Source organism: Rhinolophus sinicus, linkage group LG01, assembly GCF_036562045.2.
Source record: "Rhinolophus sinicus isolate RSC01 linkage group LG01, ASM3656204v1, whole genome shotgun sequence".
NCBI lineage: Eukaryota > Metazoa > Chordata > Mammalia > Chiroptera > Rhinolophidae > Rhinolophus > Rhinolophus sinicus.
In genome coordinates this window covers 107,862,860-107,888,397 of record NC_133751.1, presented here as the reverse complement: position 1 = coordinate 107,888,397, position 25,538 = coordinate 107,862,860, and the positions used below count along the sequence as shown (strand labels likewise).

Below are 25,538 nucleotides of genomic sequence, written 5' to 3'. Positions count from 1 at the left end.
ATCTCTGAGTCTCTGTCATGATAATGCAAGACAGTGGAACCCTGTGCATGGCATTAGAATACCCGTTGTCCGCAGGCTACAGGGCCAGGGCTTCTAGGAGCAGAGCTTGCTTCCTGGGTGCAGGGGTTCCTGGATGTGATGGTGGGTGCCGCAGACACCTGATCTCGCAGTAGGGCAGGGCCGCAGCCAGTGTATGGAGAATGGGCCAGGCCAGGCCAGGGGAAGTGGCCGGCCTCAGCAGGCCAGAGTGGGCACGAGCCTGTCCAGTCCGAGCAAGCGCCACTTGCTGAGGTGAGCTGAGGGGCTGGTTGGGCCTGGTATGAAGGCCAGCTTAGTACCCATGAGTCTGGTTCAAGGTAGGATTTGGGAGGAGGCCTGGCTTCAGGGATCAGAGGGCCGAGAAGAGTCCAGAGCCAGAGGTATGTGTTCCTCTCCTCTGGCAGGGAACTGGTAGGTGACCTAGGCCTTGGGATGCAGGTGTCAGGTTCAGGCTTACCGGTCTGGTCCTGCTCAGGGAACCTCGGGCAAATCCCTGTGTCCCTCTGAGCCTCAGAGTGCGCTCTGCTGGGCAGGTCATTGTGAGGAACTGCTGATGCGGACGTGAACCCGAGGGTCAGCACACGCGGCAAGCCCAGCACAGCCCGGGCCCGCGTCCGTCCCCTGCCACTCGCAGTGCTGCGTGTCCACAGGCTGGCCTACCAGGCATCGCAGCCCCGCGGGCCGGCACCAGGCCTGGGCTGAATGGGCTGGGGCTTGTGGACATGTGAAGCATGTCCCTGACGTGTGACCTCATGCACGGCTCCCATGGGGACTTGGCTGCCTGGTGCTGGTGGGCAGAGCTGAGGCTCTGGGCCGACGTGGAGGGTGAAGGGGTTGCAGGCCTTTCCCTGCCCTGTGACTGCCCTATGATGAGCCTTCCAAGGCAGCTCGGCCTTAGAGCCTTCTCTCCCAGTCTCACCTGCTCCCTGCTGCAGCCCGGGTGGCATGGAGAGACCTAGTGGTCTTGAAGGTGACAAAGCTCGGGAAGCCTCAAGTGAGGGTTCAGATCGCAGTCTGATGGAACCCAGGTTTGGGGCCCTTTCTGTTGCTGCCCTCGCTGATGTCACCGAGCTCAGGGGTCTGAATCCAATCCAACACTTCAGCCAAAGCTTCCTGAGGGTTATTGTAGACCTGACTGATGGGTTCACTCTTATTGCTGAGGGTCAGTCCATCCACCAATCCATTTATTCTCCCACCCATCCATCATCCATCCGCCCATCCATCCATCCATCTGTCTGTCCATCCAGCTATCCCTCATCCCTCCATGTGTCCATCTGCCCCACCTACCCGCCCTTCATCTGTCCATCCACCTGTCCTCAGCTGGGCCGGCAGATGGTTCTGACGAGCGCCTGCACTGACTTTCTGAGGGCCTGAGGTCTCAGCCACCTGCTGGGCCCACCCAGCTCCTATCATGCGTGCTGACCCCCACCCCAGTTTCAGAGGCGCAGGTGAGGAGCCGGGAGGCCCTGTCACTGGGCACGGAAGCCGAGCTGCCCAACAGCCTGCCCGGAGACGACCAGGACGAGTGCCTGCTCCTGCCCGGGGAGCTGTGCCAGCACCTGTGCATCAACACCGTGGGCTCCTACCACTGCGCCTGCTTTCCTGGCTTCTCACTGCAGGGCGATGGCCGCACCTGCCAGCCAGGTAAGGGCCTGGACAGTTGGGGTGGGGCCGAGGCTGACCTTCCCAGGGCAATGTGGCATTCCTACAGTGGGGGCTGTGGGGTACTTCTCCTGCCACCCGCACATTGGAACCAGCAGCAGTGGGAAGCCCCTGCCGACGGACTCTGTGAGGCCAGACAGATAGGCTCCCTCTTGAACCCCATCTGCAGGGGTAGCCCTAGTGCTCTGCCCTGGATTTGACTGCAGGGCCAGGACTCAAGCCACAGGGGCTCCCACCAACGCAAGCTGTATCCCCAATGCCAGGCCCACGGTGCTTAGGCCCCGGTCGGCCGCCCAGGAGGCTGCCGTAGCCCCTGGTCTGGGAGGTCTTTCTCCCTGCCAGCTTCCACGGACAGATTTGTTGTCAGCCTAGAAACTCACTCCCTGTCTTACTTGCTTCCTTTGCCCCGAATAGCTGTGAGATCCGTCTGGTCCAAGGTATGTGGCTCCCTGAGCCTCAGTTTTATCTCCTGTGAAGTGGGTGGGGAAGGATTAAGTAGTCTCGATCCAGTGCCAGCATAGTGCCTGTTAGGGCCTGAGGCCTGGCTGAAGATGTCAGGCAGACCTCCCTCTCCTGTCTGCTCTGCTTGGGACAGACGGTGGCCCCCCACAGCCGAAGGCTGCAGAGGAATCCTCACTGAAGCCAGACGCCTCCCAAGTGGCCCCCAACACCATCTTGCTACCACGGCCACAACCCAACACCTGCAAAGGTAACCTGGGCCTCGGGGTGTGTCTGGGCTGCTTGCAGGTGGTGAGCTCTCCAGTGCTGGGTGTGTGCAAGGTGGCCCCTGTCAAAAGGGTGCTTCTGTTTGAGGGTTGGTTGGTCTTGCCTGTCTGAACTGAGTGTAGCTAAGGAGATGAGATTGGGGGCAGGGTCAGCCTGGGATGAGAGGGAGATGAGAACAGAGGACAGCCTGGGGTGGTTGCATGTGACCCCAGGCAAGCCAATTAGCCACTTTTTGGGTCTCAGTTCCTATACAGTTGAGAGAAGAGCTTGCTTGTGGAACTGTCCTGGAGACGGCGTGCGGTAACACGTAGAGAGTGCTTTCCGTTTGTTGTTCTGCTCCTGCCTTCCTTCTTACTCCTTCTCCCCATCGTTTCTCTGTCTTCTCTGTCTCCTCACTCCCACTGCTGTTACTGAGGGAGGGGTCTGGTCTCCGACTGGTGCTGGCATCTGGAGATCGAGAGCAGTACCCCAGACCCCAGCCCGTGTGTGAGCCGGCCGACCAGGTGAACCTGTAAAAAGGGCCCAGAGTGGGGTTCCTCGGCTTCCCATCCCTCTCTCTCGAGCTTAGAGCTAGAGGTGATGAGCCTGGTGGTCTCTGATTCCGTGTTGCTTCCTCCAGACAATGGGCCCTGCAAGCAAGTGTGCCGCATCGTCGGCGATGAAGCAATGTGCTCCTGTTTTCCCGGCTACGCCATCATGGCGGATGGCGTGTCCTGTGAAGGTGAGGACCGTGGGGCCACCCTCATCCTGGTGCACACCTGAGCTGACCCGTGGGGGGCCCAGCGTGGGGATGGGACAAATGGAACGAGGGCGGTGGTCCTGATCTAAAATTCACTGTGTTGGTGAGGGTACAGGTTTGGCGGCTGTAATGAAGGGCCCCTGCTACCCTTCATGTCACCATGCACAGGTGTACGTGCAGCCCAGGGTGGGCACACAGATTGGCCAGGGCTCCACAGCAGTGCTTCCCAAACTTCAGTGTGTGCCAGCGTCATGTAGAAACCTGGTGACAGCACAGACCCTGAGAATTCCACAGAATCCCCAGAGATCCTGACCCAGTAGGTCTATCAGAGGAACTGAGAATGTGTATGTCTCACCAGATCCCTGGACCACACTCCAACTCCCATATCCTTGGGGTCACCCCTGTCTGCATGCCCCAACTTGTTTCTGACCACATTGTCCCCATTCTGGCCATGGGTGGAGAAAGGGCAAGGACAGTGCACGCCCAGTTATTGTAAGGCAGGACCAAGACTGGCATCCATCCCTCCCGCTTGCCTCCAGTGGGGAGCAAGACTGGGGAGTAGGAGCCCCCATCTGTGCAGCACGTGCTCAGTTCTGTTACTGAAACCAAGGAGGGGACAGGAGATGTTGGTGACAGTTAGCTACCACTGCCATGCATGGAGGGTCGAGGAGGTTCCGGAAGTACATCCCTCTCACTCCAGCGACCCTGGTAGGTCTGGGTCTTACCTCACTGGGGCCTCTGTGGGCCCGGTGGCCTCCTGTGAGGTGGGGGCATTGGGTCCCACCCTGCTGGGGTGGCGTTCTCAGTGAGTGAGGCATGGAGAACAGTCTGAGAGGCCTTGTGATTGCACCTTGTCATGTCTGGAGGCAGGACAGACATGCAGCGTGCAGATGGGCTAGGACACACTTCAGATCAGGTTCAATCTCAGGAGATGTGACCCTAGCGGGTATCTGGGGTTACCTGGATTAAACCTGTCTGGGAAAATGCTGACGTCCCTGCCAGAAGCTGAAACCCCTAGTTAGCCCCTTGACTGAGGCTGTTTTCTGCTGTGGATGAAAACCACCCTGTACCCAGAGAAGGCAGGAGACTTCCCCAGGGCACACAGCATGGTGGTGACTGGCAGGTGTTTGTCTTGTGTGGTGGGGACAGATCTCCGGTGCCCGCTGGGCTTCACTCCCCATCTCTCAGAGCCCGGAGGATGTGAGGATGTTTCTGTCCTGGGTCGGGACTCCTTTGGGCCCAGCCAGGCTGTGGGCCACTGTCTGTGTGTCTCCAGGCTTCCCTTCCTCCTCTGCAGGGCCTGGCGGGAGAGGCAGTGGGGCCCAGGCCAGAGGTTGCAGACGGGCATTCTGAGGGTGCAGCCCATCCTGCAGGGGAGTCTTGCTGGACTCTACCATGTTTACGCAAACAAGTTACCAACCATGAAAAACTCAAGAATTTGTTTTGAGTGTCCAGATTGCAGTTTCCTTTTGAAGCTTTGTAAAACCTGCCTGCCAGGGGCCCGTAGCCTCGATCCCCCTCTGAACAGAGCACAGGCCCAACGTTCCTCTAGAGTCCCCCTCACTCCGCGCCTTGGCCCTTCTCCTATTTATGTTGCTAACCTGGCCCCCTTAGTACTTGAGCTTTCAGCCCCTGCCTTGTGTGGCCCCCTCAGCTGCCTGTGCAGGTGGAATGCCTCCAGAACGTGGGTCGCAGACAGCCCATGGTTCCGCCCTGCTGTTGGATTGTGGCAGGCTGCTTGCCCTCTCTGAGCCTCACCTCGCCACCTGCCCTGACTGGGGTTCTGGCTCTGACAGCTTTGAACTATACAAACTCAGACTGGGGCCCAAAGCCCAGACGTAGCACTGATGGGCTGGGAGGCCCTGGGCAGCTCCCTACCCGTCTCTGAGTCTCAGCGTCCCCTCTGTCACTGGGTGCTCCCGGACAGGCCATGCCCACCTAACAGCCCTTCTGTTTTTCCCTTCTGCGGCTGCCACTAGACCGAGACGAGTGCCTGCTGGGTGCTCACGATTGTAGCCGGCGGCAGTTCTGTGTGAACACCCTGGGATCCTTCTACTGTGTCAACCACACAGTGCTCTGTGCCCAGGGCTTTATCCTCAACGTGCACAGGAAGTGCGTGGGTAAGCGAGAGCCCCTGCTGCCGCCACCGTCATGGCGCTCTGCTCTGCTCCACACCACGCCCGCCACATGCAGCCACATGCTAAAGGGCCTGCCCTTTGCATGTGAGCTCAGCGCAGCCGGCCCCCCCGCCCCACCCATGCTCCGTGTCACGTCCTCCGTGTCCTGATGTCTGTCCCGCTTTTCCATCAGTGCCCTCGGGAGGCTGCTTTCCCCAGGCGTGCGCCTGAGAGCACACTCCAAGTGATGTGTGACCTGGCTGGGCCTTTGAACGAGGAGGTCAGCCCTCTGGGCAGCAGGACAGGGGTGTGAGGTCTGCAGGCAGAGGCCTGAGTCTGCAGCGGGATCCTCTAGTGGCTCTGTGGCCTTCATCAGATGACTTCCCATCTCCAAGTCTCAGTTTTGTCATCTAAGGAGGCGCTGAGGATGTGGATGCTCCTTTGGAGGTTATCGGAACAGTAGAAAGGCTGGGGTACAGTGAGCACGTGAGGTCAGCTGCTGAGATTGTTCTTAAGTGCATCCAGGGCCCCCCAGAGGCAAAAGGAAGGAGTTGGGGTCTGACAGACCCGCACTGCACCCCAGTTCAGTGTTCATTTGCTGTGTGACCCTGAGCAGTGGAGCTCTCCTCTGTGAACCTGTTTCCTGACCTCTGACCTTAGGGCTTGGAGGACAGGGCAAGGGCTGGCACCCAGGTCTTCGCCTGCACACGGGTGGGGCCAATGCTTGGTAACAGCTTGTCTCTCTTGCCTCTTGATGGCCATGTGGGCTGGGCACTGTGCCTTCAGGTGTGCTCTGTGGGCAGTGAGGAGGGCGGGCTTGATGCTTTCCCATGGTGGAGGAAGTATGGCCCTGAACAGAGATGCACCCAAAGGAGCAGGAACTTGGGGCAGACTGAGAAGTGCTACAGCAGAGATACAGGCAGAGGGCGAGGTCATTTCAGCTGGTAGCATCTGTACACACTTCCTGGAGAAGGTGGCATTTGCACTGGTCTCCAAGGGCAGCTAGGACTCGGAAATCAGGAAGGGCATGCATGCTGGAAGGAGTAGCTCGAACCAAGGTATGGAGGTGGGAACAGTGCAGAGTGCATTCAGGGCCCATGGCCAGAGCCATCTTTCTTTGTGCTTGGGGACCATGTCCAACCTGAATGTGTCCTCTTCTCACCCTCCACTGCTGGGCACACAGGCCCACAGTACTGGGCTGAGTGGCTGCTGCAGACATGTTTGCCCTTGGCCTCCGGTCGTCGGCACAACATGCTCGTCAGAGCCGGGCAGCTCTCCTGTCTGGGTGTGTCTGTGTGTGTCTGGGAAGGCCGTCCCCCTAGGGCCTGCAGGCACCCTACTGCTTTCTATGCCGGGTATGCAGGCTCCACTGGTGGCCTGGGGAGAAGCCCTTGTGCTTAAAGGTGCTGCTGGGCAGCGGGAAGACATGTTCTGGGATTAGAAGAGCAAAGGCGCATTCCATTCAGCATAATGTATGAGCTCACAGTCTCATTCTTTCGTTTTTTTCCCTCCTCATTCATCCTGCACAGACTTTTCAGGGTCTCGTCTTTGCCCTTCTGCTCCATTTCCGTGTTCCTGTCACCATCTGTGAGCATTCATGCTTTCCATCACTTATTCATCCACAAACATACACTGGTGTCTTCTGCGGTTCACTTCTTAGCTCCAGGCATGTTTATTAACCCCGGCTGATGACATAGGACCCCGTTGCCCGGATGGAGTATGGCTTCTGCAGCCGGCTTGCCTGGGTTCAAACCCTGACTGCCTCTTTCTAGTTGCGAGCCCTTGGACAAGTCGTTTAACCTCTCTGCGCCTCAGTTTTCTCAGCTGTAAAATGAGTTACTGTGGAGATGAAATGTGTGATGTTGTTATTGTGTTTCAATCAACGTGTTATACTGAGGCAGTCTGCACAGGTAGTGATGAATCTGGTACTTGACAAATCTCTGCTGAATGAATGGATGCATGGATGGAGGTACGGAAGCTGCAGTGGGGCTGTGCTGGATGGTGACGGGCACGTGGCCTGTGGGGACACCCCTGTGCTTTGCTGTTTGCCTTTTGTCCCTGCCCTTTGGGGACTGTCTTGGCCCCTGGGAAAAGTGTGCTCAGTGGGATGGGCTGCGAGAAGATAGGAGGGGGCACCTCTGGCTCTGGGGCCCAGGCCCCAGCAGGGGAAATAGCCCCGTTCTGGGCTGAGCATTGGTTCTGTCCTTGCTGCTGCCGTGTGCAGGCTGCCTGACTTTGCTCTGGCCACATGCCCTCTCTTCCTCGATGAGACTGTCGCAGGATTGTGGAATGGCAGTTCCGGGAATTGCCCGGTCCCTAGCGAGCCTCCCCAGTGAGTGGTGTCTGCTGTTTAGCGCCATGATTCCTCCTGGGTTGCGGGCTCCTGGGCTCCAGTATTTCTGGGCTCCTGGGAATGTCTCCCTCTGTCAATCTAGCATGTAAATCAGAAGTTTTTCTCTTGCCCAGCCAAGCCTTCTTTGGAAACCGCTGGCCCAGAACTCTCTCTTTTCCTCCTCCTCCTCATCCCCACCCAAACCATGGCAAGCCTGGCCTTGTCCATTTGGTTCACCTGTGAATTTGGGGGTCTCTTTCCCCGCAGCCCTTCATCCCTCCTCTCCCCTTGGTCCCTGTCATCCTTGTAGACTCAGCTCAGAGATCACTGCGCTCTGCCAGGCCATGGCCCAGAGAAGGCGATGCTATGGCCTGGAGACTGCACAGCTTTTCTGCCCAGAGTCACCACCCTGTCTGTGCGGTCTCCCTCGCTGGGCTGGCAATTCCTGGAGGGCAAGGGCTGTGGCTGGCACTCCCGCTTGGCCTCGTGGGCCTAGCACAGATAGTGCTAGTTAGTGTGTGTGCAGGAATAAATGAATCAGCGATGACTGCTGCACCGCCCCTGCCAGGACGAACGTGGAGACCGGCACTGGGCTTGCCTCCATGCATGCTTAGCACGCGACCTGGAATAGTGTCTGAGTGGGGGAACCCCCCCAACCGTCTTCTCCCTGAGCCCTGATCCTCCTTCTCGCTCTCCCTTCCTCTGGCTTCTCCCTTTCCCTGCTGCTCATCCTAGACCTCAGTTCTTGGCCTCTTCTCTCTGGGCCCTGCCCCCCTCCCCCAAGATGATCTCAGCAACTGACCCCTCTCACATTGGTACCTCCACTCAGACCCCTTCCATGAACTCAGAGGTGTGTCTCCAGCTGCTCTTGACTCTGAAATTCAGTGTGACCACAGGGCTCCGGATGTTCTGTACGCTGGCTTCTCCTGGCCACCACTGTTCCAGGGGCTGGTCCCTCACCTGGCCAACTGCTTGGCCAACAAGCTTTGTAGACCTCTTGTCTCCTTTTTTCCTCACTCTTAGCTCATCTATTGGTGCGTCCTGTCTGTTGCACCTTCACAGTATTTTCCAGAACTGGACTGACTGCTTCTCTTCACCTCCTTGGGTGGCAGTTCGTCATCTCCTATTCTAATAGCCTCCACCCTCATCCCTGGAGTATTAACACCCAGCCAGGGGACCATGTTACAAATAAGTGAGAATACTTCCTTCCTCTGCTGGAACCCTCCATGGCTTCCACCTCCCTCCATGTCTCCTAACATTCGTTTCCCCTGCAGCCACACCTGGCCACCGTCCAACGTGCCTAGCAGGCCCCCACCTCAGGGCCCTGGCATGGGCTGTCCCCTCTACCTGGAACACCTGCTGGCCTCTCTGTGTTCCCTATTTAAATGTCCTCTTCTCTGAGGACCCTCTCTGACCGACTTCAGTGGTGCATGCTCACTCTCATCCCCTTTCCTGCACCCTGCTCTGTGTTTCCCACAACACTCATGACCACCCTCCCTGTCACATGTGCATTTCTTCATCTGCTGGGCCTCCTCCACTTGAGTGTCCCCACAATGGCAGGGATTTGTTTGTGTTGTTCACCGTGTATCCTGGCGCCAAGGACAGTGCTTGTTGGCACACGGCAGACCCTCGGTGACCCTTATTGAATGACCAGATGCGTAGACAAGTGGCCGCCCGTTGCGTGCTGCTCTCTGGGTGCTCAGCCACCCTCCCGGCAGCGCCCTGTAGCCGCTGGTACCGTCCCTGTCCCCACAGACATCAATGAGTGTGTCACAGACCTGCACACGTGCAGCCGGGGCGAGCACTGCGTGAACACACTGGGCTCCTTCCGCTGCCACAAGGCTCTCACCTGCCAGCCGGGCTACGCCCTCGAGGACGGCGAATGCACAGGTGAGCACTGCGGTCTGTAGGCCTCAGCCCTGAGCCACCCCTGGCCTGCCAGAGCCATGAGCTCCCGGCACTTGGGTCTCTTACCCATAGGAAGCCCCTCCTGATGATGGTGTTTGGGGCAGAGGAGGTGTCTGAGGCTGATGCTCCTGGCTTCCTACACTTTCTGGTGTCTCACTGCCACTTATCCCCTCGCCATGCCTCGCTTCCCTTGTCTCGGTGTTGGGGTGGAGCCCCCCGTGTCACTTCCATCCCTTTCACTGGAAAATTCTAGCCACCTAGGAAGGAGAATTTTCATTGGACCATTTTCACAGATACTTCCGAGCCTCTTTATGTGCCTGTGGGGTTCTGGGTGGCAGGGTATGTGGTAGGTGACGATGTCCCTGTCACTGACCTCCTGATGAGGGACATGGGGCCACATAGGAAACAGGAGGATGGCAGAGCGACCTCAGGCTGAGTGCTACAGTAGGTCGGAGTCCAAAGGGGCCCCTGTGGAGTGACGTCAGAGTGCAGACCTACAAAACGAGAAGCTCCTGGGAAGGGTGCGCCAGGCAGAGAACAGTGAACATGCGGGCTTTTGAGAGGGGAGAGATCGTGGCATGTTTGAAGAACAGAAAGAGTCGGGCTGGGGGAAGCATGCCGCAGCCTAGAAGGAGGGTACAGACTTGACAGGAGTTTGGAGTCTATTTCTCATGTGATGGGAAACATTTTATTTCTAACTGAAAATGTCCCAAAGAGTGTCACCAAGGAGGGAAGACATGCAGTGCGCATTTATCACTGGCCCTGGAGAAGGCTGATGACAAATAGCCCGGAGGTTGGCTGTGAGCTCAGGGAGGTGGATTAACACACTCCCTGTGCGGCCCTGAGCTGGGTGTGGAGTTGGGGGTGCGATGAGCTAGGAGGGGACATGAGCCTAACCCCCTCAGCACCTGTGTGTGCACACCCACAGGGCCAGCCTCCCTCGAAGACCCCAGACGCCTGGGGAGGGGTGCCACCTCCCTGGATGTGTCCCAACACCCCACACCCTCTGACCCGCTCTCACCTGAGGGCGCTGGGCGCCTCCTTCTTGGCGTGGATGAGGAGAGGCTGCCTCTCGAGCAGTAGGCCGTCATTGACCGGGGCCATACTGGTTCATGTCTCGCTGCCTGGAACCTGGCACGGGCCTCCCAGAGATTAGGCTGCAGTGGGAAACTGGTGGAAGCCTTGGAAACCAGAGAGGGATGATGGAGGGAAGGACAGATAGATGACATACAGACAGACACAGGGGCGTTGGTCTGGCAGTGAAGCTGAGTGAGATTTGGCCGGACACTAAGTCTGTGTGTTGCCTTTCTCGGCCAATTTCCTGGTCTGTAGAAAAGGCCTGCTATGCCTGCTGTGTAAGAAACACGAGGAAAAGCTCAGGACCAGTGCTTTGTAAGCTGGGGGGTGCTGCGCGGGGGTGGGGTGGGGGTGGGGGCCCTCACTGACCTGCTCAGTGCCACACAGTAGGTGGTGGCAGCAGCTCCATCCAGGTCTGACACTTCTGGAGAAGCCTGGACACATGAGCGAGGGATTGTAGCATGCGTCCCATTTCTGCCTGCCCAGGGAAGCACGGGCAGCAGTTCAGAGTGCAGGCCCTGGCACGGCCCCCCAGCTGTGGGACTATCTGCTTTGCTTCCCCTGTGTAAGATGGGGTTGTCATGGCCCCTATTTCCTAGGGTTGTTTGAGCATTAAGTAGATACGTACGTCTCAGAGTGCTGGGGACGACGCCCAGTACCACAGAGGCGCTCAGTAAATGTGACGATGTCATCATTCTGTCGTTGTCATTGGGCATGGGCAGCGATGGTGCTCTGCCTCTGGGACGCAGTAGCGCTTTGTAAGCAGCAAGGTCATGACGGAGAGTGTGGGCAAGGGCTCGCCAGCCTGCAGGCCCCTGACTCCCTGCCTCTGTGCACCAGATGTGGACGAGTGTGAGCTGGGCACACACAACTGCCAGGCAGGCTTCACGTGCCTGAACACCAAGGGTTCCTTCTACTGCCAGGCTCGTCAGCGCTGCATGGAGGGGTTCCTGCAGGACCCCGAGGGCAACTGTGTGGGTGAGTAGAGGGCAGGGGAGCCCTGCCTGCTGTCTTTGGAAGGGGTCTTGTGTGGGGGACTCAGCGTTTAGAGACAGGGAGGCCTGCTTGCTGCTCCTACCCTCTCCTGGCTGCAGTGTCCCTCCTGGGCACGGACGTGCCAGCGCCTGGGTCAGGAGGTGCTTGCCAAATAGAAGCTCTTACTGTCCTGAGTTCTCTGACCTTGGCTGAGTTACTGCTCTAGTGACCCCTCAGTTTACCCATCTATGGGCTTGGACTGGATGAATGTGTACCAGATGTCTTTTAACCCAGCTAATAAGAAATATATCTTATATCGTGACCTGGTATAGAAGCACGCGTGCATACACACACGCACACACACGCACAGGACTGGAACATAAGTCCTACAGTACATTACCTACTGCATGCGATACTCACTGAGATGTCTGTTTGCAAAGCACGCTGGCGAGACCTTCGAAGTCGGCTGCATGCTGCACTCATGGGGCGAGACCCACAGTCAGTCAGACACATGCTGGCCTCCTGTCCCCACGTGGGTCTCAGGAGATCTCATACTCGCCACCTCCCTTCAGCCGCGTCCCAAAGCCCCTGGCCCGCAGCCAGGAGGCCCCACCTTCCCTGTGGCTGCAGAGCAGGCAGGCCCACAGGCGAACCACCAGCACCTCTAGTACTTACGGCATCTGGAGTGTAGGCACGATGAAGGCGGCACTCTGATAACCTGGGGAGGGATGAGACACGGAGAGGCAGGAAGGCGGGCACGGTGCAGGCCGGCCGTGGGTGCAGAAGAAACGAGCGATGTGTTAGAACAGCTTCCGTCACCTGCCTTTTCCTTACAAGAGCAGCTTGTGGGGTGGCACCCCCACCTACAGGGAGGACACCGAGAGGCAGAGAGGGGCCTTAATATATGGGAAGGCTTTCTCAAGACATTTTGGGGGTCCCTCTAGCTAGTCTGGGATCTGGAGGCACCCTCTTAACAGTTGCAGCCCAACAATGTCAGGACATGGGAACCCTCAGGACACCACAGGGCTGTGGGCATGAGAGGGTCCCTGTGATCTGCCCTGGGACACCCTGTAAGGGCAGGGCAAGGTGGAGAGGTGTCTGCCAGGCTGCAAACAGGTCCTCAGTGAGTCTGTCACTGGCAGCATTTCCTGAGCACCTCCTAGGTGCCACGGGTCTAGTGTCGGGGCTGCAGCATTTTAATAGGACATCTTGGGAGAGATTACATAAGAAAACACACTTATACAGGTGGCAGTTATTCAAGGGTGCTTTAATAAATGATGAAACAAATAGAGGATAAAAGCTTAAAGGAGGGTGGCTTTTCTACCTACAATGGTCAGGGAGGGCCTCCCTGAGGAGGTGACATTGGGGCAGGGACCTGAGGAAGTAAGGGGGCCAGCCATGGACGTTTTAGGGGGCAGTGTGTGCCCAAGAAGTGGGGACAGCATGTGCAAAGGCCCTGCTCAGGGCTGTGCCCAGCCGTGGTGGGATGCTGAGCTCAGAGGGCTGGGCTGCAGCGTGTGATGGGTGAAGTTGACGGGCTGGCAGGTGTGGAGACGCCAGAGCAAGGGCTTGACTTGCTGTAGTTATCCTAGGTATCCCCTCTGCCTCTAGCTGCCCCATTAGGAGGTAGCTGGCAGGTGCTTGGGTTCTGGGAGTTGAAGCCCCTTGTGCCATGGGACACGAGTGGGACAATCTGACCCCACCGCCCTGACCTGGGCTGGGCTGGAGCCCAGGACTGGCTGCCTCCTAGTTTGGCCCTGCTGGGGCCTGGGGAGGGGCCGTGCCAGGCTTCCTGTCACCCACACCCACCTCTGCAGACATCAACGAGTGTACGTCGCTGTCTGAGCCGTGTCGGCCCGGCTTCAGCTGCATCAACACAGTGGGCTCCTACACATGCCAGAGGAACCCACTGCTGTGCGGGCGTGGCTACCATGCCAATCAGGACGGGACCAAGTGTGTGGGTAAGGCCACTGCCTCCCTGTCCCCTGGCCAGCCTCTGCTGCCTTCATGGGCGCCCAGCCTGGGGGAGGCCAGTGTAGAGGGAGGGCTTGGGCCTCAGGGTACCCTGCGCACCTTCCCCTGGCAGATGTGAATGAGTGTGAGGCAGGTGTGCACCGATGCAGGGAGAACCAGCTGTGCCACAACCTCCCTGGCTCCTACCGCTGTGACTGTAAAGCCGGCTTTCAGCAGGACCTCTTCAGCCGGACCTGTGTAGGTAGGTGGGGCTGGTTGCCCAACCCCTCTCTGGCTCCCCTGCCGTGCCCACCTGCCCCAGGCTCCCTGCAGGACGCCCACTCCTTCCTGCAGCCTCTGCCTTGCTCTGACAGGCCTGCCCTCTGGGCTGGACTCCCTGCCTCCTGCTCAACTGTGGCTCTGCTCTTCTGTTCTCTCAACCTCTGTCCCCTCCTCTCCTGCACCTTGCTGTGACTGTCTGTCCCTCCATCTCTGCCTCTGGCCTCCCTCCAACACTCCCACTGCCTTTCTCCCTGGCCCTTGTGCCTCTCCTCTTCCCTGTCGGGGTCCCTTCTTATGCTGGCTTCCTGGGTCCCTCTCCCTACCCATCCCCCTCTTATACCTGGGCTGGAGGGAGCTGGCTTCCAGGCCACCTCTGCCCTCCTTTTGGGCCACCCACCCGCCCCTGTCATCTGCCCACAGATGTGAATGAGTGCTGGACCTCCCCGGGCCGCCTGTGCCAACACACATGTGAGAATACGCTTGGCTCCTACCGCTGTTCCTGTGCCTCTGGTTTTCGGCTGGCTGCTGATGGCAAGCGCTGTGAAGGTACCACTGACCCTGATCTCTGACCTCAGCCTCTGACGCCACACAGATGCACCCACCATGTATAAAGCCCAAAGCTGTGCCCAGCCTCCACCCTCACACCTTCACCCCCGTGACCCCCACCTCTCACCACTTCTGTTCTCCGTCTGTGCAAACCCTCCCGGCCGCAGCTGGTCTAGCTGTTTCTTGCTGTGAACCCTCCCCAAGGGTCAGGGCCCCAGCTATCTCACACTAGAGGGGCTGGGCCTGTGTGTCATCTGTACCCCCAGATAGGGAGCTCCATGCAGACGGGGATGCCAGCCCAGCCTCTGCCCCTTGGTAGGTTCTGACCCTGGTCACGACTGCAGTTCCATGGAGACCAGGCAGGGAACAGAAGTGAGTAAAACATGACACAGGGCTCATGGCCACCTGCAGAGCCCAGGATTTGCTGGAAAAAGGGGTCAGCAGCCACAGAGCACCCATGGATGGGTGCCACGCAACAGTGCCAGTCCAGGGTGGTCTTCCTGGTTGTCCAGATGCCAGAAAGATAGACACTTATATAAAATTTGCTGCTTTTTCCATGTTGCTGATGGATATAAATGTTTTAAAAACACACTATGAGTGAAGCCAAGCACATGAACAGGCTAGACCCAGTCCACGGTTGGCATCTGAGGCTGAGTTCTCACCTGTATGGGATGTACCCATGGCTGAGGAGAGCGCAGCATGTGAGGGGCCGTCCGCTGTTCCCATGTGTGTTGACAGTGTGGTTGGCCCAGGTTTGGAGGGGACCGATAGGGAAGGTGGTCCCGAGGCTTCTCAGTGAGGAGGCAGGGGGTGAAGGAAGGAGCTGTGTGGTATCCAGCCCCAGTTACCTGGCACCATCTTTCCCAGCCCCGCCCCAGCCTGGAGGCACTTTCCTCTCTTCCCTCCTGGGGTGGGGTCTGCTGAGACCCCTGGACGGGCTGTGCATCTCTCCCCAGTCACTTGGCCTGGCAGAGAGGTTCACCCTGCAATGGGTCAGAACCAGTCCAGGGGCAGGGGAATGTGATCAGGCTCAGCTACCTCAGACGGCATTTGGATGGGCTCCCAAAGCAGACCTCACTCACTCATGCATTCGTCTGCATTACAACCACCTGTGAGCACCTCCTCTGTGCCAGGCTGAATGCAGAGAGCTGTGGGGTGGGGTCTCTGCCTCCCAGGCATTACCGTGGTCATTCATTCACTTGGTGGCCCGGATGTCATTCACACCATCGCAGCCTCACGCCACCTCTCTACTCCACCATCTGTGGCTGGATGTGAGAGTCAGAGGAAGCAGTGTGGCCCCTGGCCCCCAGAAGCTCAGAGCCTGGTAGAGGTCATTCATTCATTGTTTGTGAATGCTGTGTCTGTTACAAGGTCCTGAGGATCTGGACATGGATGAGACGGTTACCAGGGCTCTGCATGATCCGACCTCACCTCCTCCCACTCTTTCCTTGTCACTCTCCTCAGCCACACTCACCTCCTTGCTGTCCCTGGAGTGCTCCAGGCCGGCGCCCACCTCGAGGTCAGCTCTTGCTGCACCTTCTGCCTGGAGCACTTCCCCAGAAGCCCACATGGCTGCAAGACTGCGACCCTCCCAGCACACCCCCTTCCCCTTTGTCTGCTCTCCTTCTCCATTGCATTTGCCACCTCTGACATACTAGTTACTTTACTCATTTAATTAGCTCTCCCTCCCCTGTTCTACCCGAACACACACAAGCGTCAGCTCCACAAGGTGGAGATTTTTGTTTGTCCTGTTCATGGCGACAGGCCCAGGCCTCAGACAGGCCTGGCACAGCATGAGAGCAGCAGCTCTCGGCTGACTGAGTGAATGACAAGTCCGTGGCCACGGGCAGTCCAGTGGATGCTCCATCTAAGCTGGGAAGCCATCCTGCATTCACCCACACATGGCTCAGCCCACACTAATGGAGGCGAGCACCTGCCTCCCTCCCCACCCCCAGGCAGTGCCTGAGGGAGTCCTTGTTAGCGCTTAGGTGACACCTCCCAGAGCCATCTGTACCAGGTACTGTGGACTCTCATTAGGGCAGCTCTGGCTCCACCTGGAATCTGAGCCTGACCTGTGGCCACCTCCTCCAGACGGCAGACCAGGCCAGGCCTCCACACCAAGCCCCAGCTCTACCCCTGCCTCAGCTGCCTGCCCCAGGTGGGCCCCGCATCCTTGTCTGGGCCCCAAGAGGAAGCTGGAACTAATGTTCCCTCAGAGAAGGCTCCAGGTGAGCCTGGACCTGGGCCCTCATTTCTGGGCTGTGAGATTCCGCCGTGCCCACTGGCTGGTCTCCCTGCAGATGTGAACGAGTGTGAGGCCCAGCGCTGCAGCCAGGAGTGCGCCAACATCTATGGCTCCTACCAGTGCTACTGCCGCCAAGGCTACCAGCTGGCTGAGGACGGACACACCTGCACAGGTATGTCTCCTCTGCCCAGGGCTCCTTCCTGAGAGGCACCCCTTCCCATGTACCAGGCTCCCAGACAGTCCCTGCTGGATGGGGGACACACAGAGGCTCTGTCATCAAATCAGGGTTGGAGTCTCATCCCTGTGACTTCCTAGCTGTGTGACCTTGGGCAAACGCTTCCTGAGTCTGACTGTAGGCTCCTCTTCTGCAAAATGGAGTCAATGGTCTTGACCTCAGTGGGCCGAAGGGTTCAATTGAACACTGCGTTCAGGCCCGCGTCTGGTACCCGACTGGCCCTCAGCTAATAGTAGTGATTATGGAGCCGCCCCAGGAAGCAAGCATGCATGGAAATCCTGTTTTGCTGTGTGGCCTTGGACCCTCTCCTTCTCTGAGCCCTTTGTCCTAAGCTGCATGGCTGTGGCAGAGACAGCATGACTGTCAGTGGCTGGGCCCTGTGGTGGGGCAGGGCTCATGAAGGCTGAATCTCTTCTCTGCAGACATTGACGAATGCGCGCAGGGTGCCGGCATCCTCTGCACCTTCCGCTGTGTCAACGTGCCCGGGAGTTACCAGTGTGCGTGCCCAGAGCAGGGCTACACCATGACTGCCAGCGGGAGGTCCTGCAAGGGTGAGCAGAGGTCGCTGCCCACCCGAGCCTGGGCAGGCTGCGAGCCGACATGGAAAGCCCCGCACAGCTTGCTGTGCACTTGGAGCTGACACCAAGAGGCATAAGCACGGAATAGCCAGTGCCTCTGATGGTCTGTGCCCGGGATGAGGAAGCTGACAGTCTTCGTGCTGTTCGACCCGGCTTAGCATCGCCCAGGCTTGGACTCCGCTGACCTTGCCATGGCAGTGGGGCGGGGATCTGTGCATGAGTATGTGTGTGGGGTGGGGTTCTAAAAGGCGTGAGACCTGTCCAGTGAGGAACCACAGAAGAGCAGCCTCGGGGGCCCAGTCTCTGTCCTTAGGTGTCTGCTGCCATCCATGGGTCGGGCAGCCAGGCCTTGGGCCCAGAGGGTAAGGTGGTACCCCAGAGGTAGAGAAAGGGTCACCGAGAGGCTTGTCCCACAGCCACATGCACAGAGACAGCCTCCCAGGCACAGATATGCCGAGCTGGGAAGGGCTCACAGGAAGAAGGCAGCTTTCTGTCACTGGAGACATGCAAAGAGGGGCTGGGTAGTCACCCGTTAAATTGAGGGGACTATTTCCCTGGAAGAAGAAACAGGTTCTGTGACATGTAATCTTCCTTCTAAGCCGGAGCGTCATGATCTCTAGTTCAGTTCCATTGGGATAGACTGAGGGCACCAAATTCTAGACCTGGCAAGCCACCAGGGCAAGGTGAAGCGCAAGGCCTGGAGTGCACCGCGGGCAGGGTGAGGGAGGGGCACCAGCACCACCCGGCAAGCCAACACTCAGCGCCCAGCCCACCGGCCCTCCTCCCGGCTCCCCTGGTGGTGGGGCTGAGAGTCCTGAGGTCCCTGGGTTATAGCTTTCATCCACTAAGGCAAGCCCTGGTGTTCCTGGGGACCAGCGGTGAGGGTTGGCAACCAGCAGGGTATAGAGTTAGATCAGTGTTGTTCAGGCTGACGGTCACTACCTGTAAATGGATCCTAAGGTCTAATTAGTAGATATCAGCCAGATTTTTTTTTGAGTTAATGTAGGACAGATACAGGGTCACAGGTGGCGTGGATGTGACGTCGGTCAGAGAGCACTGCCCACAGGACTGTTGCCGTCCACGCATGTGCACTCAGCCCCCTTACTGTCAGCTGATGAAAAGCTGCCACTATGATAAATTACATGCTCTGACGGAGATCAGGTCAGTCGGGCTTGGGCACCTGCTGGGCTCACAGAAGCCAGCCCGGCCTCCCTGCCTGCAAAGCATGCTGCTTTGTAATTTAAAAAACAATCGGCATGGACTCTGTAAAAGGTGGGCATTTTACCTATAAGCTAAGCTGTGTGGGAAATACTTTGTGCCCCTAGCGTGTGCTTTCAGTGTTGAGACGCAGGCCATCCCATCTGATCGCAGAGCATACAGAGCATACATGTGGTCACTTCTAGGAAGGACTTTCGCTCTTGAAGGCTCTTCTGGGAGAAAACCTGCTCATGCTCAGGACGTCCTCTCCCTGAACCTTCCTCCCTGACCCACACTAGCCAGGGTCCAAGGAATGCCCAGATGCCCAGGGTGCCTGTGCCGCTCCTGAAGGGCTTCCTGGGCCCAGGCACCGCCAACACTGACCTCTGACCCTGGGACCCCACAGCTGCCTATGCTGATGCTGACCCCCCCGTGCTCTCTGCAGCCCCTTCCTGGAGGTGGCGAGGCACAGGGTCCCTCCTGTCCACGCGGCATCACCAGCCACCCCAGGGAGGTCAGGTGAGGGAGAGTCCCTCCACACATGTGACACTTTTATTTTCTCTCCAGACTGTTTTGCTGGAAGTCTCTGTCTGTCATGGGGTGGACGAGGGCAGAGCTTGAGGTGCTGGTTCTGCCTGGTCATATCCACTTCCTGAGTCAGACTGTGGCACCACGTGTCTGCGGCCACTGACCTTTGGAGCTAAGTAGTTGTCCTCTGCTCTCCCTGGTCCTATTGGACCAGACACTGAGGTCTCGCAGCTCCGACTGTAGCATGCCCATGGGGGCACAGAATGTGCTGCTCAGGGCTCAACATCGGCCCCTCTTTAGTAGTAAAAAATGGGACAGGGACATAGTAAGGCTTGGCCACGTCTCCTGGAACGTACGTGCCAGGAAGGAAGGGCCATGACTCTTGTTCCCTGGCACGTGCCCAGCACACGACAGGTGCTCAGTGAATGTTTGCCCATGTCACTGAACTGAGGCAGCTGTTGCTGGTATTTGGATGTTTTCCCTCCCGTCTCTCTTTATGCCAATATGTGTATACACAGGTACATACACAATACAATATTAGCTAAATCATGCTGGAAAGAAGCTTGAATGCTGCTCTTTTCCTTTTTAGTGTATGTGAAGCCCTCAATAAGGGCTAGCTTTTAGCAGTGCTAACAGCCTTACCACTGATTTTGTCCCCCATTTCTGCACGTCTGAGTTGTGGCTGGTGCCTTGCCACCCCAAATCAGGCTGTGACCCCAAATCAGATGACACGCCCTGGGTGTATGGCCTTGTTGAGCTCTTCCTTTGGCTTGAGCTCTCCAGGAGAGCTGCAAGGTCAAAGCCCCAAAGCTGCCAGGGGCCTGGCAGCACCCTAGGGTCACCGGGAAATCCTCAGCAGCTTCCTGTGAGCTGGGTGCGGCCAGGCCAAGCTTCTCACCCTTGGGGCTCCTCCAGCCACTTCTGGACATAGCTGTCAACACTGTTCCAGGGCAGACAGTAAAAAGCTGCTCCCACCTCATTCCCACCCCGCCCCCAGCCAGGCTCCAGGGCCAGGACTTCTGTTCACGTTGTGGGCACCCTGCACAGGGTCAGGAACAGAAGGAGGTCCTCCCTGGGTCTGGACTCAGTTAGTGGACCATCGGGACAACCACCACACCCCTGCTGACCCCCCAGCAGCTCTGGCCTCCTGCCATGTTTTCTCCCCCTTGCCTTTGCACCACCCTGGGAAAATGGGATCATGACACATTTTTCAGAGGAGAGTGAGACTTGAAGAGGTGAATGAATGTGAGCTGTGGCTTGGAAGTGACATCCACACCTGCCTCGTGGGGTTGTGAGGATAAATGAGTTAATGAGTACAGAGTGGCTGGAGTATTGAATGACTGTCAGGTGGTGAACTCGGGCGGTACAGGGGGGCTCCTGCTGTTGGTACTATTGTGTCGTGACTGCTATTGTTAGGAAGCAGCCTGGAACCATGATAGCATCCCAGGTTTTGGCATCAGGTGGACCTGGCTTCCAGCTGAGTTCTGCGTGACCTTGAGCGAGGCCCATGACCCTCGCCCCACTGGGCTGGGGCGGGGACTGAGTGAGGAGAAATCCCTAAGTTGGGCCAGCGAGGAGGACTGGATATAGAACCTGAAGGCCTCCAGGGAAGGGCCTGACAGACCACTGCTTCCCCCAGCCCTGGCACAGACCCCGGGCTTCCTGAGGCTGACGCTCTGAGTTGAGCAGCTCGTCTTCACAGGGAGGGGCTCTGGAACTCATTTATTTGATGCCTGTGGACCACACACACACCTGTATGCTTGCTTCTCTGATTTTTTTGTCCGAGATATTTATCCATATGTTTGTGTGTGTTGTCGACGTTAAGAAACGCCTAAAGCTGTAGAGAATGTTTAGGAGTTTGCTCGGGCCAAACTGATGACACTTGCTGGGAAGCAATCTCAAAGGATTGAGAAAATGCTTAGGAGGATGTCAGTTTTGCAGCTCATTTTATACATTAGAATAAAAGGGAAAGACATAAGGCGGGTTACATGAAATCCATTGGTTATAGATTAAGGAAGTAGAAGAAAGCAAAACGGAAATCTCTGAGATTGGATAAAAAGTAAAACAGAGACACAGACTTCTTTTCCATTGGTGGATACAGGACAGTTAATAATCAACATTTTACAGCACATAGAGATGGTATTTGGGGAACAAGACAACAATGAGGGATTTTGTAGTTTCCTGCTCTGGTGAGGGGGGTTGTGCTCTGAGGGGTCCAGAAAAGGGGATTACTCTGACGTTCCAAGGGTGTGTTATCTTAGATGCAAAAAGACAACAGACAGGCTCCCTTAGGGTAAAGACTGTCCTTTGCCAAGAAAACTATAGGCCAAGGATGTGACTACCGGCCATGGCGCACTTTAGTTAGGAATTTTTCTGTTCAGACCATCCTGTGTGGTTACTTTCAGTCTCTGAGTTTGTAGGGCCCGCCATGCAGGCCTTTCCTGAGCCTGTCAGCTTTAGTGTGTGGCACCTTTCCATCCACAGCGTGTGTGTAGGTTTCAGTATCTTGTGTGTGTGCATGTGCCTCTGTGTGGGTGTGTTGAGCATATGCATGTGCTCTGTGAGCATATGCGTACGCCTGTCCATGTGAGTGCACAGGAAGCGTGAGTGGGCCTGTGTGTTTATGGGGGCATTTGAGGCTGTGTATGTCAGAGTCTGCATCTACTAGTGATGGGTCTTGCACTGCCATCCACCGGTATGTGTAGGGCACCTGCCTGCGCCAGGCACTCTGCTGGGTGCTGGGACAGCACAGGACAGAGAAAGAAACATACTCCTGCCCGCCTGGAGCTCACACTGAGGAGGGGGATGTGGAAACAACAGACAAACAAATAGGTGTGTCTGAGAGCAGGACGAAAGGTAGGAGAATCAAGTAGGATGGGATGGGAGGTGATGGAGGAGGGCCACTCTGCAGGGCGATCAGGGAGGGCATCCTGTAGGGGGCGATCCTGAGCTGAGACCTGAAAGCCGAGAAGGAGCCTGCCATGGGAAGATGTGGAGAAAGTTCCAGCAGTGGGGCCAGCATGTGCAAAGGCCTGAGGTGGGAGAAGGGTGGGGCATTGGGGCAGCAGGAGGGGTCCAGCAAGACGACAGCCTGAGTGGCAGCACATGGGCTCAGCAAAGGCTACGCATCCAAGGGAGGGACCAGGGTTTTTCTTTGGGGAGCATGAGAAGCCCTCAGAGAACATGACAAACGAAGGTTTACATTTTAAAGCAAGGGCCTCTGGCTGCTGGGTGTGGAGCCGACAATGGCACAGGATAGAATTGTGAGCTATGTTCTTGCAGTCTGGGTGGTTTAGACTAGGGTCCCCAGTGTGGGGCATCCCTCCCATCACCGTTCTCTCCCCGCCTCAGACCTGGACGAGTGCGCACTGGGCACCCACAACTGCTCTGAGGCTGAGACCTGCCATAACATCCAGGGCAGTTTCCGCTGCCTGCGCTTCGAGTGCCCTCCAAACTACATCCGAGTCTCCGAAACGTGAGTGTCCCCACCCCAGCCTTGGGTCCAGGGGAGAGGCTAAGTGACCAGTGGCCTCTGCCTTCACCGCCTCCTGCTCTTCACCCGCCCCCACTGCCGGGTCTGTGGTCTGACCACAAGTGGTACAAATGAAAGCACCTTGCAGAAAGTTTAGAGTATAGAAAATGAAGGGAAGAAGACTCGCAGAAAATCTCAGTCCCTCTTGCTCTCTCACACACACTCACACCATATTAGTTATCTGTTGCTGTATAACACATTATCATAACGCTTAGCATCTTAACAAGACCGTTTTGGAGGGTCAGGAACCCGGGAGCAGATTCGCTGGGTGGTTCTGGCTCAGGGTCTCATGGGGCTCCAGGATCCTGCCACCCACTCACATGAGTCGAGGGAGGAGGCCTCAGCTACTCACTGTGTGGGCTTTTTTCCATGGGGCTGCTTTTGACTTGCCTTCCCCCAGCACAGGTCATGGAGAGAGAGAGCAACAGCCCTTTGCAAAAGAGACACATGCTTATAAAAACATTCAAACAGTAAAAGTGTGCAAAGCAAAAGTTCTTGCCCCGTCCCCATGACTGCTGACCGGTTGGCGTGTGTCCATCTCCTCTCTTATTTGAGCATACATCGTACCTGGCTGTGCTGTCACACCGAGGCATGCAGTTTTTCAAAGCTTGCCTTCTCTGCCTCGCAGCTGGCTCCCTTTCACGTCTGTGCATACAGCCTGCCTTGAATGGCATCACCTAGCGTGGGCACACCATAATTTATTTAGCCACCACCCTGTTGGCAGTTCGCCAGCACACTGCTCGGGGATGTCCATGTGCACGTCTCTTGGGACATTAAGGGAGTAGAGTGGGTCTCAGCTGACCCGACTGCCATGTGGGATTGACAGCAGCGGCACCCCTGCTGGTGGCAGTGAACACCAGATGAGTGAAGACGGGTGTGCTTAGTGCAGTGTGTGGCATGCAATGAGTGCTATGGCAGTGCTGCATGGGCAGTGTCGTGCCCACCCCAACCCTGCATGGCCTTGGGCTGTGGCCTGCCAGTCGGGGAACTCTGCTCAGAAGATCCCAAGAGTTGCTGAGCCCTGGTTCCTACACAGCATCCTGTTTTGGAAGCAGTGAGCTTTTCCACTGATTTAATGATGGAGATGCCAGTGGCTCAGGGCCAGGAAGAGACCCGGTTGTTGCTGTGCTTAAAAATTGAGGCCTTGGGCCCCAGTGGGGACCATCCTCATCTAGTATGGCTAAGTTTCAAGGCTTCCACCTGGGAAAGGGCAAGGCATCCCAAGTCAGAGGAGGAAATGGCTCAGGAGCAGTCAGTGAATGGAAGAAAAGGAATTTGAAAAATGATTGAAACAATAGAACACCCTGGCCAGGGTATCTATGCAGATGGGCAGTGTGCAAGTAAAAGAAAAGAGGAATGGAGGAGCGTCTGGTGCAGGAGAGCTGCTGGCAGGTTGCCAGGCACTGTGCTAAGTGCTGCATGTTGCCAAACTCACCCTCTTCCAATGAAACCATGAGGCTGTCAGCCCATCCTGCAGATGAGGAAACAGGCCCACAGAGGTGAGGTGACTTAGCAGATGCTGCAAGTCTTCTAGAGGTAGAGCTGGGGCTAGCTGGCCCTGTCTGCAGTGGTGGACGTCAGGGTGGGAGGGCCGTGGGTGCGTGGGTGCAAGGCCTCAGGCCTGCTGACCACGCCCCTGCACCCCACAGGAAGTGTGAGCGCACCACGTGCCACGACTTCCTGGAGTGCCAGAACTCGCCCTCGCGCATCACGTACTACCAGCTCAACTTCCAGACCGGCCTCCTGGTGCCAGCACACATCTTCCGCATCAGCCCGGTGCCCGCCTTCGCAGGGGACACCATCACCCTGACCATCACCAGGGGCAACGAAGAGGGCTACTTCGGCACACGCCGGCTCAACGCCTACACAGGCGTCCTCTACCTGCAGCGGTCTGTGCGCGAGCCCCGGGACTTTGCCCTGGATGTGGAGATGAAGCTCTGGCGCCAGGGCTCCGTCACCATCTTCCTGGTCAAGATGCACATCTTCTTTACCACCTTTGCCCTGTAAGGCACTCGCCTGAGTGCCCTGCGGGGCCGCAGGACCCAGGGTCCTCCCGCTGGCCCCAGCGCCACCCCCACACCACCTGCCAGCGCTCAGCACTGCCTGAGGGGCCCCGGTTACGCGGGCAGTTTTTACTCTAACTCTGTAAAGTAACTTAATTTTGCTGACTGGGTTCCTGGGCCTGTCCTATGTCCCCACCCCCACGGGGAGGAGCTTGGTGGCGGGAGGTGTGTGGAAGCTTTGAGAGCAGTTCAAGGTCACTGCCGGTGCCCTGTGGGTAGAGGGGCCCGACCAGAGGCCGGCTGATGACCAAAGACTGGAAACACAGCGACCACGTTGGGGCTCTTGAACTCAACTGGATGACCTGTCCCCAAAGTTGATATTCCATTTCACATTCCACTGTGATTAGTACTTTACTTTTTTAAAAAATCATTTTAAGTGTTTTTGTTTAATTATAAAAGTAGTACACGTACAATGCAAAAATTTTTTCAAATAACACAAAAGGGTTATAAACTAAAAAAGTGAGAAAAGAGAAAAAAAAACCTTGTAAAGTGTTTGAGTTTGACAATGGTATCTGAATGTCCCAGGTTCCCCAGCCTGGACAGTGGTTCGGTTTGTTCATTATGACTTTCCTTGATGTGTTACTCAAGGAATTCGCTCCACACCAAGAGTTTCCCTTGCGGGTGAAAGCATCGCAGTGTAAACAGATCCTGGCTTTGCAATCCCTTCTTCTTTTACCACTTCTCCTCCCCCGTTTCCCTCTTCCCTCTCCTCCTTGCCCAAACATGGACCTTGTCTGGGGTGTCACTTTGGATATTGTTCAGGAATTCCAGTGCTGGTCCCTCCTGGAGGCCTGAGTAGGTCAG

At 57.0% G+C, this 25,538-nt stretch overlaps 1 protein-coding gene across 2 annotated transcripts in view; it reads left to right on the top strand.

The window, feature by feature from the left end:
- The window catches only part of FBLN2 (fibulin 2), a 100,895-nt gene extending 75,791 nt beyond the window's left edge, over positions 1–25,104 (top strand). Inside the window, exons 6-18 of one of the 2 annotated variants that reach the window (XM_019718394.2) lie at positions 1,474–1,683; positions 2,297–2,410; positions 3,047–3,148; positions 5,146–5,286; positions 9,371–9,505; positions 11,441–11,578; positions 13,393–13,536; positions 13,662–13,790; positions 14,231–14,356; positions 16,657–16,773; positions 17,259–17,387; positions 22,491–22,614; positions 24,321–25,104. In XM_019718394.2, coding sequence (XP_019573953.2) covers positions 1,474–1,683; positions 2,297–2,410; positions 3,047–3,148; positions 5,146–5,286; positions 9,371–9,505; positions 11,441–11,578; positions 13,393–13,536; positions 13,662–13,790; positions 14,231–14,356; positions 16,657–16,773; positions 17,259–17,387; positions 22,491–22,614; positions 24,321–24,678 — 1,967 coding nt within the window. In that variant the 3' untranslated portion in view covers positions 24,679–25,104. The remainder of the gene's footprint in view (positions 1–1,473; positions 1,684–2,296; positions 2,411–3,046; positions 3,149–5,145; positions 5,287–9,370; positions 9,506–11,440; positions 11,579–13,392; positions 13,537–13,661; positions 13,791–14,230; positions 14,357–16,656; positions 16,774–17,258; positions 17,388–22,490; positions 22,615–24,320) is intronic. The other variant, XM_019718395.2, reaches the window with a different exon arrangement.
- The last annotated feature ends 434 nt before the right edge of the window (positions 25,105–25,538 follow it).